General features: G+C 37.4%; 1 protein-coding gene across 2 annotated transcripts in view; it reads left to right on the top strand.

The window, feature by feature from the left end:
- BAZ1A (bromodomain adjacent to zinc finger domain 1A) overlaps window positions 1-12,573 on the top strand; it is a 65,574-nt gene that overhangs the window by 39,637 nt on the left and 13,364 nt on the right. For both annotated transcript variants that reach the window (XM_075712477.1, XM_075712476.1), the window contains 7 exons: window positions 615-780; window positions 1,054-1,167; window positions 2,358-2,482; window positions 4,077-4,685; window positions 7,557-7,720; window positions 7,906-8,060; window positions 10,529-10,677. In XM_075712477.1, the coding sequence (XP_075568592.1) occupies window positions 615-780; window positions 1,054-1,167; window positions 2,358-2,482; window positions 4,077-4,685; window positions 7,557-7,720; window positions 7,906-8,060; window positions 10,529-10,677 (1,482 nt within the window). The remainder of the gene's footprint in view (window positions 1-614; window positions 781-1,053; window positions 1,168-2,357; window positions 2,483-4,076; window positions 4,686-7,556; window positions 7,721-7,905; window positions 8,061-10,528; window positions 10,678-12,573) is intronic.

Here is a 12,573-nt window from a genome sequence, read left to right as displayed (position 1 = left end):
CGATTGGTTTTGTAACTGCTTCAGATCAATAATGGTCAAAATCTACTGTATTGTAGAATCATTTAGGTTGGAAAGGACCTCTGGAGGTTACCTAGACCAACACCCACCTGCTATGCTCTGGCCCCCACAAGCAGGTCCCACCAGATCAGAGACTGCGGAGCTAGGCAGTCTCATTACTTCTTAGTAGTTTTTTTAAATCCCATTAAAAAAATGTTAGTTTTACTTGCAGAAGGGGATCTCTCTGGGAGAAGCATCTGAGTGTTTGATTCAGCCCCTGCTTTTTATTGGTTTTCTGGTTTGGGTCTTTTTTGTTTGTTAGTTGGAAACGGAGGGAAAAAACCTACTATCTACTGTTCTTTTATCTCAGTTTTGAAGATAATATTGCATTTTAGTTGTTCTTTTGGTGCTAAAATTTAACAAATTAAAGGCTCGCATCTCCGAGCAAAGCAAATGTTTCAGGAAGTGCCTCTTTGCTAGTGCAACTGGTGCACTACCAAATTTTGACTCTTCACTTTTTCTTGAGTGAGAACTAGTCTTCAGTCTGGAGTGTGTAAGAGTAAGGCTTATTTATCAGTTGTATAATGAAATATAAACATTGGTCTGAATTTTATTAGGAGAAAAGATGAAGATCCTTCATGCCCTCTGTGGAAAACTTCTGACTCTCGTCTCCACTCGAGATTTCATTGAGGACTCTGTTGACGTGTTACGACAGGCAAAACAGGAATTCAGAGAATTAAAGGCAGAACAGCATCGCAAAGAACGAGAGGCAGCAGCAGCAAGGTAAAACTAGGATATGGAAAGCTAAATTTTGTTGCTACAAATTAGATTAATTCCTCGATTGCAAAAGGCATATGAGAAACAATAGTAGTGTTTGGGGTTTATGCTGGTTTCTTGAGATCCTAGGCAGGAGTGAAACTTTATTGTGTCTAAGCATTGTACTTTCCAATGTCACTGCTATTTTTAGATGATGTTGTAGTATGAAAGAAGAAAGATGTGGCCAGATCCAATACTAGATTAATTGCAACTGGTTTTCTATATTCTTCTTACTATTAGGATACGTAAGAGGAAAGAAGAAAGGTTAAAAGAACAAGAGTTAAAAATGAAAGAGAAACAAGAAAAGCTGAAGGAAGAGGAGCAAAGAAATCCGGCTGTAGAAGTATCTGTTGGGTATGATATATGATGTTACTGTGATACATACGATATAGCACCTCCCAGTTATGTGGCCAGACCTTACCTATGTACTTTTCATTGACTTGATCATATACAAAGGTATTTTTTCATTTAAGTATATAGCCCTTAATGCTGCTTTTATTTTTCTTCCTAGTGTTCTAGAATTGTTTTATGAAAGTGATTTTATTTTTAAAATGAACTTTTATTATACTTGTAATTCTGTTGAAAGCTTGACAATTTTACCTACTGATAACAGAAACTTGCAAAATCTACTTTGTTTTTTGCATTACTTTTTGTCTTGCATTGATTTCATGTCTGTGAATATCTTCATAATAGACCATTCTGGTTTGTTTTCTAATTGAGGAATTGGTCTCATCTGAGCTAGATAATACTGACCTCTCATAACAGTTTATGAATCAAATTCAATAGCATTTTTTTAAAAAATGCTGTGCTATCCCAGTTGATTTCCATAAAACCAAGGTTTTTTGTTCTATTAATAAAACTGTGTGGTTTCAGGTAGTAAGATTCATGCACATGCAGCTGTATATGATTCCAGAAATAAAGCAAAGTGTATAGACAACACTGTATCTATACCTGCTTGAGGAAGGGAGTTAGTTAAATAAATCTGCTTGCAAAAGGTGAGCATGGGCCAAAGACAGATTTGTGCTATGTTTTTGAAACTATAATTGAGAAAAAATAAAAATAAATATTATCCTGTAATGGTTGCATGTAGTTCTGTAGATTTTTAATTATATTTGCTAGATAAGGGAAAAATGTGTTATGAGCATTTTATAAAACAGTATGCATTTTTTACGAGGAGACATTTTTTTAGTCATGAAAAAAATAATTCAGGCCAGTAGAACTACACTAAGATGTCTCCCAAAAGGGTCTGATTATTATAATGCTTTTCAAATGAAAGAGTGAATACCAAAGAGCAGGTTTCAGTCTTTAATGTGGAACTTTACAGTTACAGTTCAGTGGGTTTCTTCTGGATTTTAATATAGTCTATGACTTAAAGTTTATTTTTAACAGGCATTTTAGGTCTTTTACTAGCTTAAGTAATTCTGAGAGGAAAATACTGTTTGTGTTGAAGATGCCATATTCTATTGTATATTTTTTTTTGTTCCATTCAGCTTTTAATACATGGTTGGTCAGTTAGTCACCTCTTGTTTATTTTATTGTGTCAGGGAGGAGGAACGAGAAGACCTTGATACTAGCACAGAGAGTAAAGAAATTGAACGTAAAGAGCAAGACATGGACACAGTGACAGAGGATGAAGAAGAGCTGGGACCAAACAAAAAACGAGGAAGAGGTAGTGCTATAATGTATTTGTTCATTTGTGTACATGTATACACAGGCATGCAGGAAGTTCTTGGTTTTTATAGTAAAATATTATAAAGTATCAATCTTTCCTGTAAATTTTTAAAGGGAAAGAAGAAAAACCCCTCACTTGGACACGGTCATAATGGGCTATTTAAGTGCATTGAGCTGGCCTGATGTAGTTCTAATGGTCAGCTGTATGTTCTTTCACACTTCTGTTTCTTCTTGTCTTCTATCCTTGCTGTCTGGATTCCTCTTTTGTCTAAAAAACCAAAAACAAAACCCAAACAAACAAAAAAACAACACAGGCTGTTGGCTAACAAACCATTACAGCTGTGAGTAGTGCACTCATAGAGAGTTGTAGGAGTCTCTCATCTAGTAGGGTATGGTGTGGTTTTGATTCTTTCTATTAGGAAGCTGCAAAAACAACAGGTATTTTAAATGAAAAGGTTACATTGAGTGGTTGGGTTTAGTTTGCCTTTGTTAATGAAGCGGCATGCCTTCTACATAAGAATGCAAACAGACTTATCCCCAGATTTAATTTCCTCAGCAGTATGCTGAGCTGTGGTGCAGTAAATGGCATGGCCTGCTATTTGTAACTAAACATAGATATCGCCACATGAGGATGAATTGTTGATGGCTTTGGGCTGCTAGCTAGCTCATCTGTACGTTTCTCCTGTGAAGGCTTTGTGCTAGCATCTGTGCCAGTGAAAGTCCTGGATCATTGTGGACTTCAGGTTGCAAACATCTACAGTTCCTAACAGTACCTGGGGGAGAAATTCTGAGTCTGCATGTTTACTACAGCTTTATGATGGCAAAACAATGAGGTCTTAAACAGAATTTCAGGTTTCGCGAATGCCCACGTTTGAGACATTGTGCCTGGAGGGCAAACAAGTGTTATTTCATTCCTACAATTAGAGAAACTGAAGGTCACACTGGAAATCGGTAGAAATTGAGTGCTGATGGCATCTTTCACCATTGCATGTGTTAATTACAAGATGGGCTTTTCTAGGTGACTGTCAGGACCTGATTCTTTGGTAAACTAAGATGTGAACTGGAGTACTTTCAGGTGGTACCAGTCGAGGGGGAAAAAAATAGTAGCGTATATGTAAAAAACATTGGGTAAAATAACGTAACTGAGTTTGCAATAAAAGCTCTTATACAGGAGTTCTGGTTTTGCTTGAGGTCTTTGGGGGATTTAAGTTGATAATTTTGAGTATGATAAATTAAGTCCAAACCAGTTTGTATTCAGTAATGAAATTCCTAGAATTTTACTTGATTGTAATATTTTTAAGTTCTTAAAGTTTTGGTTCTTTTTTTGTTGTGTTAAAAATGACAATGTCAGTAAATGAGACTTGGTCTAGTTTCTGCAAAGTGAAAGTACACTAAAGATGGCTTCCTCTTTATCGAGGGAAGGGGGTTAATCACTTGAATTCTTCTTTAATAAAACTAGTATTGTTTCTTGACTGAGCTGATGGTCCTTGACAGTGTAATACATAATCAGAAAGGGACAGAACCAAAACCTGCGCTTTGAGTTTTTGGTTAAAGAATTTATAAGCTATCATTCTTCTTCCTGTAACTTTTAGGAAGGAGAGGGCAAAATGGATATAAAGAATTTACAAGACAAGAAGAGACCACTTGTGAAAAGAGTGAACCTCTTACTGCTGAAGATGAAGAAGCTTTAAAACAGGAGCAACAGAAGAAAGAGAAGGAACTGTTAGAAAAGATTCAGAATGCAACAGCCTGCACAAATATCACCCCGTTAGGTCGTGACCGTCTGTACCGACGCTACTGGATTTTCCCCTCTGTTCCTGGATTGTTTATAGAAGAGGACTATTCTGGTCTCACAGAAGACATGTTGTTGCCTCGAACCTCTTCCTTTCAGAATAGTGTACAGTCTTGCACAAATGAACCTCAGGTATTCAGTAAAACTGGAGAGTCTTTGAAATCTTCTGAATCTACCTCCAATATTGACCAAGATTCACACACCAGTGTTGTTGTAGAGGTGCCAAGGCCAGTATATAAACCAAACCGTTGGTGCTTTTACAATTCTCGGGAACAACTGGACCAACTCCTAGAGGCTCTCAATTCCCGAGGACATAGGGAGAGTGCCTTAAAAGAAACTCTTTTACAAGAGAAAAGTAGAATATATGAACAACTAAGCAGTTTTCCTGTGGAAAAATTCCATATTCCAGGTAAATGAAAGGTTCCTGATCTTAATTTGCTTCCACAGCTGTAACTTCTATATAATATTCTAGAAACCTCTAATTCTCATTTAATTGTAATTCCTAAGAAATAAGACTTGTTCTTAAGCATTGTTTCACTCTATGGAAAACAGGTTTGTTTTTTTCCTTTTTTCTCTCTCTCTTCTCCCCACCCCCCCAGATGGATCTTTGTGGTGTTTTTCTGGTGTTTTGTGCTAAAAAAAGCAATAATTTTTCTGTTACCTCACTGCTTAATAAAATGGGATTGGCTTTTAAACAAACATCTTTAGGAAGTAATTTGAGCTTTGGGAAAAGATGAACTGGGGAATAAAGATTAGTATTTGCTAAAGGCAAATCATAGTTTTGATCATCTGATGTCCTCATTTCCAGTATGATGAAAGGAGACACACGATATGACACTGGAGACAGAAGCGTTGCAAAGGGAGGCAATTACTATTACCTTAATTTGTTGAGTAGGACATGTTCTTTCATAACATTATAATGCATGAAATTATTCAAAAGCCTTTACTGGCCTGTTGTGAACAAAGGAATGATAGCATATTGCAGGGTCATATTAAAACCTTTGGAGGAAAAAAATAGCATAGTTGTGTTGGTTATGTGGCTTAACATCAGTGCGGTGGATTCTGTGATACTCCTCTATTTTTTTCCCTTTTCTTTTGGCAGACTCTTGTTACAGGAGGATGAGACACCTGCAGAGCAGTATTGTTTTTATGGGTTTCAAAGTGTAGGGGCATACTTAAACCCATCCTAGACCTAGGATTCACGTTTTTTCCCCTTCTCAGCTAGCCAAGTATTTTGCCATTTATTGACAAGGCATTAGCTCCAATCACTGATAAAATTCAGCATACGCATGCTTGCAGCTGGCTTGTTTTTGGTGGGTAGAGGATGTTACCAGAATGAAACTCCCTAGGGTAATGTTTAAGAAATTGCATTTTGTTTTGAATTATGCCAAATTACTCTGCGGATCTTGGTATATCTGTATTGGGGCAAGGGAAAATTATTCAGAGCAGGGCTGAGTTCTGTTTTACTGGGGTGTGTATGCCAGGACATGCCACGAACATGTCAGATACTACTAAATCCGTAACTGATCTGCTGTTTCTTTCGGTGGAAACTAGCACAGGACAGTTTCTGCATAGTAATTAAGCTTTATTTGGAGGCCTTGTGGCTATGTTTGTGTGTTTTCGTGAGAAAATCTCTGTCACTTTCCGATATATTTGTGTTTGTGTGTGGTTCCTTGTTTTCCTAGTTGCTGCACCTTTATCTGTATCTTGTGTGTTGCTTTATGCCCTGAAGCAACTTGATTTCCACAATCATAGATTTTTTTTTTCTTCTTTTTATATGTTAGAACTGTAGAATAACATTGACATTTTTTTTTAAAAAAAAAGGCAGCTTTGAACTTCACTTTAATAGAGATGAAGAATATTCAAATGCAGTGGTCCAATACCAGTGCCGTTTCCTCTGCGTGATAAGCAGTGGTAAGTGGCCACGTGTAGCTCACTTTGGAGGGAGCTCTACTGCAGTGGACTCCAGCTGCTGCCCTGTTGCCTTCAAATGACTTCAAATTGCCTGAAATTACTTGCAGGGCAAGTGAGAACTACTCTGTGATTCTCTTGCCCTGTAGACTGCCCTACTCCCTTTTCCAATTCCAGCTCAAAAAAACATGGAAATAAAATTGGTATGTGCTATTATGCAATTTTACTCCAGTACCCGTTAACTTTTCCTCATCAATTATTTGCAAGCCAATTGCTGCTGTCTTCAGTTCTGCTCAAGAAAAAAAACATTTCTTTTTTTTCTTTTAAACCAAAAAGGACATTTCCCGCATCCAGATGTCAGAGTATGCTAGTACACATTTTGAGAATATTTGCATAGTTACTTTCGGTTGCAGGGAATTGTTTCTGCAGTTGAGAGTGTCTTAGAAATTCATCCTGTACTTCCTTAATAACAACTTCATGGTAATTTTTTATTAAATACCTCTAAGTTCTTGCATATGCTACCTCATCACAGCACTCATAGGATTTAAGGTAAATCCTGTGAACAGAAACTTGTGCCACTTATGCAGATTTGCAAGCACTAATTTAGGATCTGGGCATGCTTTCAGCTCTTTCCTGTGGCTTTTGAGCTTTTGCATGAATTTTCAGTTCTGTTATGAAGAGGTTTTTGCTTGATGGCCCACCATCAGCTCTTCCCTTCTTTTTCATAAATTATCTTGCTGTCTAGTTCCTTTTTTCCCCTGCCTTTAATTAAAGGACCCAGACAGTCTAGTCTGTGTAATCTTTATCTGTTTGTTTCGTTTTAAAGTTTAGGTTTGTTTTGTTTTTAAAAGGGATTATATCTTGGTCTGTTAGTTTGCGATTGTCAGTTGCGCATGCTTGTTTTAAATGTTGCCATGATAAAGACGCATGCAGGAAAGAAAACTGAGGAGTTCTCCTCCTGTAAAGTAAGGGCCATCAAATATGAAAAATACTAGAAATGTGACTTTATTCTCTTTCTTGGTGGTTTTTTTTTCCTCCTTGCACTTACAGCAGAGAGTTGTTGATTACTACTTTAGAAAGTATTTTAAGACAAAAGAATGACTTTTAAATTGGCAAGGATTTCTCATCCTGTGTGTTGGGATGAGCAGATGCTAATTTGGAAGTCTTCCCTTTAAAGTATACCTGCTTGGTTGGATTGGGTGCCTTAGCTGGTATGGAGATACTGGTGTTGGCAACTGTCACTACAGGAAGGGAGTTTTGAACCTGTGTGTTTTGTTTGTTCTGCCCTGTGCTACTTTTTTTCCCTCCACCAGCGGCTACTTTTAAGGAACAAAGTCCACTAAGACAAAGTTACTTGCTATTTTTGCAGACAAACCTCAAAGTGACATTAGACCTTCTTCAGGGCGGGGAAGGATGCAGAATGCCCATGATGGATCTCACGTATCTGCAGAGAGGCAGCTTGAACTGAGACTTAGAGACTTTCTTTTGGACATTGAAGACAGGATCTACCAAGGAACATTGGGGGCTATTAAGGTATTTGTGAATTGTAGAACACCTAGAAGCATGGTGGTGCCGTTGAGTCTGTAGCTTAAATGAGAAGTCTTGCGTGCCATGGGTTTTACTGAAAGCATAATTAAATTAAGCATAGACAGTAATTGGCACTAAAAGTTTGTGGCCTTGAATTCTTTAGAAACTTCAAGTTTGTGTGTTTGCTTCAGGTTACAGACAGACAGTCTTGGAGAGCAGCCTTAGAACATGGGCGGTATGAGTTTCTGAATGATGAAAACAAAGAAAATGGTATAATTAAAACTGTGAACGAAGAATCTGAAGAAATGGAAACTGATGATCAAGATAAGTTTATTGTGAAAGACAGGTAAGAGCTATGGTTTAAATAATGGCTTTTCCCTGTGAGTTTTATAGTAGTGCTCTGGGTTTTTTAACCTTCAAATCGTTTTTACCCTCAAATTCGTTGTTCTTTGGAGTGTTTTGGGGTTTTTTTTAAGATTTGAGTTGTAAAATGTGAGATTTTTGCATTTGTTTATTTCCTGAATGATGCTGTTCTACTACCATGTAAGACTAAGACACCAATTTTTACAACTTCTACTATTCAGATATTACACTGCTCAAAGTGAACATTAATTATCAAATAAGAAATATGTGAATTCATTTTAAAATCATTTAAAATGCAGAGAAAAGTTAATCTGGCAATCTCTGTTTTATTTTCCACAAGGAAAAAAAAAAAAAACCAAAACAACCCAGCACTTGTGGAAAGAGTAGGAGTGTTTAAAAGGGAAAATGATAATAGTAACAAATTGCTGGTTAAACTGGCCAGTGTACCTCTTCATGAGTCACAGTAAGAACCATCACTGCAACAGGCCATGGTCTGGATTAACCTTCAGCACCGCAGCAAAACAGAGATATAATCTTGTAACTTCAAGAATTATGATCCTCCCGTAGAGCAAGCTGCAACATGGTAAATGAGAGGAAACCTCAAATCATATAGTGTTGCAACTGTAAAAGTGTTCTGTTGGGTTTTTGTTTGTTTTTTAAACAAATGTTTGAGACAGATGTGGGACTTTTTATCGGTGTCTGTTGTAAATCAAACTATAGAAACTGTGAAGACTTCTGAGAATTAAATATTTAGAAGTTGCATAATTTTCAGAAATAAAGAGAAAGAGAAATACCTTAAGTTAATACATATAAAATTGTATGTCTTCGTAGGATGTGAATGTTGAAATATTGCAGGAAAAACAATTCATTAGAGGTGATCATTGTACTAGCATAGTCTTTGCTTATGTATTCTGTGAGGTTTTCTTCAATTAGACTTTTATGAAAGCTTTATTTCCGAGTGGACTCTTGAATGCTGTATTGGATGTAGGAATTTTAAATTCTTTAAGGTTTTTCCTTTTTTATTCCAGTTTGCTGTATTAGTATTTTCATGTAGGACTGCCCTTTGGATCAGAGTTCTCTAGTTGCATGCAAAATGAATAGGGTCATTCTTCTTTATATTAATGACAGAATTTACAGACATTTGCTTCCTGAAAACCACAACATAGAAATATTCCACTGTTCTAATTGAGAAGCTAAAATTTATCTGTCTGCAGCTGTCTTGGGCACTTGCTCCATTGCCAACTCTCGTTTCAACTGCAGAAGCTTGTTGCTTCATTTTTTTTCCATTTGATACTGACTCTGTCAAAGTTTCTGAAAATAAAGTCTACTCTAATAAAGTCTTGCATATTAAAACAGAGACTATGGGATTCTGAAATCATGTGACAGATTGCTTTTGATGCTGGGCTTTTTATCCACCTCAGAGCAAGTGACATCTCATTAAGACCTTGGAGTGTGACTAGTGAAATGTAAATAACTATGCAGCTTTCTTTCTGTTTGCTTTCAGGCTCTCAAAATGCGTGTGACTGCAAAATATAATGAACAGCTTTTAAGTGTGAAAAAAGAACAGGGACAACCAAAGGCATTGCTTATTCACCAGAATAAAGCAGAATCCAGACAGTCTTAATTAGGGTTTTTTTTTTTTATAAACCCCAAGTAGAAATTGAATTTTATTTTCATTAGTGTGAGTTGCTCTCCTACGCTATACTTAATGTTTGTGGTTCAGGAAGATTAACTACACTTTGAAATGATTACTTAGTCTTTGGTCAAAGAAGGCAGTCTTATTGGAAACCTACCTCCCCCTTTGTGGGTTTTTTGGGGGGGGTTGTTTTTTTTGGGGGGGGGGGGGCGGGGGGGGGGGGGTGTCGTGTCATATTCCCCCCCCTATCCCCCCCCCGAAGAGTTAGTATTTTAGAAAAATCCTCCAAGGATGAGAACATCTAAGTTAACAATTCCTGATTTAACAGTCTAAAATTACTTTCTGGCTTTATTTCATTTATTTTCTTTTAAAAAATCTTATTAATTTGGGGGTATATGTAGTTGAACTTCTGCAGGTGGAGGTATTGTAAAAGGCTGCACCTCACCACTGGAAGTGTATTCGCTGAAGAATTATTGGGACTATACTCTTCACAGAAATCTCTCATAAACTAGCTGATGGATGTTGCATCAGATCTTCTGGAAATCTTAATAATTGTATTGAAATTAATCATCCACATTTCTTGAAATTTAGATAACTTTGTTACCTAAAGATAACTTACCTAGATTAATTAGACTAATAAAGCAAACTTGAGAACTGGGATATCTAATTACACTTGTGCAATATTTCTTCATAGTCCATGCATGTAAATGAAGTGAAAATAAAAATCTACTGTGGATGCAGACTTGTACAAATATATACGGTGTTCAATCCAAAGTATGTTTAAAAAAAAAAAAATTAATACATTTCTATTCTAGACTCGTTGGGTTAAAAACTGAAGCTCCAAGTGCTGCATCAACAAGTACAAGTACTCCTCAGCCAGTTAATAATGTGGTCCACTACTTGGCATCTGCACTGCTTCAGATAGAGCAAGGGATTGAGCGCAGGTTTCTCAAAGCACCTCTTGGTAAGCTTTCAGAATTGAAACTCTATGTCTCCAATTTTGTGTAAGATTTTGTAACAAACAACCACCCCCACACCCAAAATGCAAAAAAAAAACCCCACCCCAAACCCACTTGATTCTTTTATAAGACGGGATGCTTGGGGAAAAGAACAAATAACTAACCTATTGCTATGTACCATTGTAAAATTAAAAAATGTTAGATTGTCAGTTTACAAGGCCATAGATCATGAGGAAATATTAGTATTTTTCTTATTATTCTGTATGTCCTGAATTACATGTATTGATTAACTAACAGTGTATTTCACTCTTAAATATATGTCTGTTTAACCTGGATCACTTCAGTGATCTTGTTTATGTGGCCCTACAATTATACTGGTGCATTGGGAGACAAATTGTACCCTTAAACAGAAATGAGTGAGCTTTCTGGGGGAATACTCCATAATTCAGCATTACTGTTGAGGCCAATGTATCATGCAACTATACCATGATTTTTCTACTGTGTGTTTCTTAGGTTGTAAAAATGTATGCTCCTTTTTATACAGTTTCTTTGAAAGCAATATAGGCCTGGTTTATCTGGATCACCTTGTTCAGCAATAGCAGAATATTTACAGTAAAACGTAGTCAAGATTTACAGTAAAAACTTTCAGATCCTCAGGTTTTGCATTTATGCAGTAAAACATGGAAATAAAAGGTTGCAAGAAAAATTTAAACCAAAGCACGACTATAGCTCGACTTTAACATATATTCCTTCCTTGAATTCCTCTGACATGCCCTAGGGGTAAGAGAGGGGATCAAAAGTGCATAAAGTCACTTTGTTTTCCAGTGATCCCTTAGGTCTGGATTCCTTAGGATCATTCTGCAATTCAAAACTGAGGTTTTGCCTTGGAGAAGTGTGTAAAGGTGGTTCATCCTTCCCGAGGCAGTTGTCTCGGCCAGGCTTCCCTTCCGGACGCTGCACTGAGGATGAGCTGTGCTCTCTGCTCAGCTGGACTGCTTTACTTCTCACCTGCAAGAGTGCAGCGTGATTTACCAGCACGGCACGTTCCAGGGGTCCTCCAGAGCATGCACTGCTTCACATCCTCTTAAACTGATACTCTTCCCTGATAATGGCTGCATACAAAATTCTTAGGCTCTGGGAGATTTTGCTGCAGTAGTTTAAGATGAAAATGCAGGTTTTGGTGTATTTCACACTAGATGTTAGTGCCCCATGGCACAGTTGACCTAAAACTATTTCTGCATCTCGGCTGCTCCTGCATGGAGTCTGGTGTCTGAATATCAGTTGCCACTGAAGATGAGTTTGAGCTAGATTTGTGTGCGAGACTCTGACATGCAGGCGTGGGTTCCCTTTCACAAGCTTTCGTTATCAGTGTGATGACTTCTAGACAAGGGAAATGCAGCAAATGATTGAGATGAAAGGGGAGAACCTATGAGTAGTTTAAACCGCAGCTGTTTAAAAGCTTTACTTGGCTAAGCGTTTGGTCAACTCAAGTATGTCTGCCCTTTCTAAACCAGGCATGATATGGCTTATTTCTTGCTATATGACTAGATTTACAACACGTGCATGGGACAGTTAATTGACAGTACGCCTAGCGTTTGTCATATTTATTCTGCATGTGCAGGTTGTAAATACATTGTGCAGTATATGCCTCCATTTCCAAACTCTCTGGGAGTATTTTGGCAACAGCACCTTGCTGACAGCTGTAAGTTTACCACAGTGTGCCCTTAAGGGGAAAAACATGGCTATTAGTAAGTTATGGCCATAGACCAGGCATCCTAGGTTAGAGGAAAAGGACTAGAAGAAGAAAAGTGTTCCTGAAGTATTGGAGAAAAAGCTTTTCAGGAATCCTCCTGCGTCTTTTTTTCAGTGGTCCCAACTCTGCCATAATCTAATGATGGTTC

Source organism: Pelecanus crispus, chromosome 6 (genome assembly GCF_030463565.1).
Source record: "Pelecanus crispus isolate bPelCri1 chromosome 6, bPelCri1.pri, whole genome shotgun sequence".
In the NCBI taxonomy this organism is placed as follows: Eukaryota; Metazoa; Chordata; class Aves; order Pelecaniformes; family Pelecanidae; genus Pelecanus; species Pelecanus crispus.
Note: the sequence above shows the minus strand (reverse complement) of the source record. Positions and strands in the feature narration are given on the sequence as shown.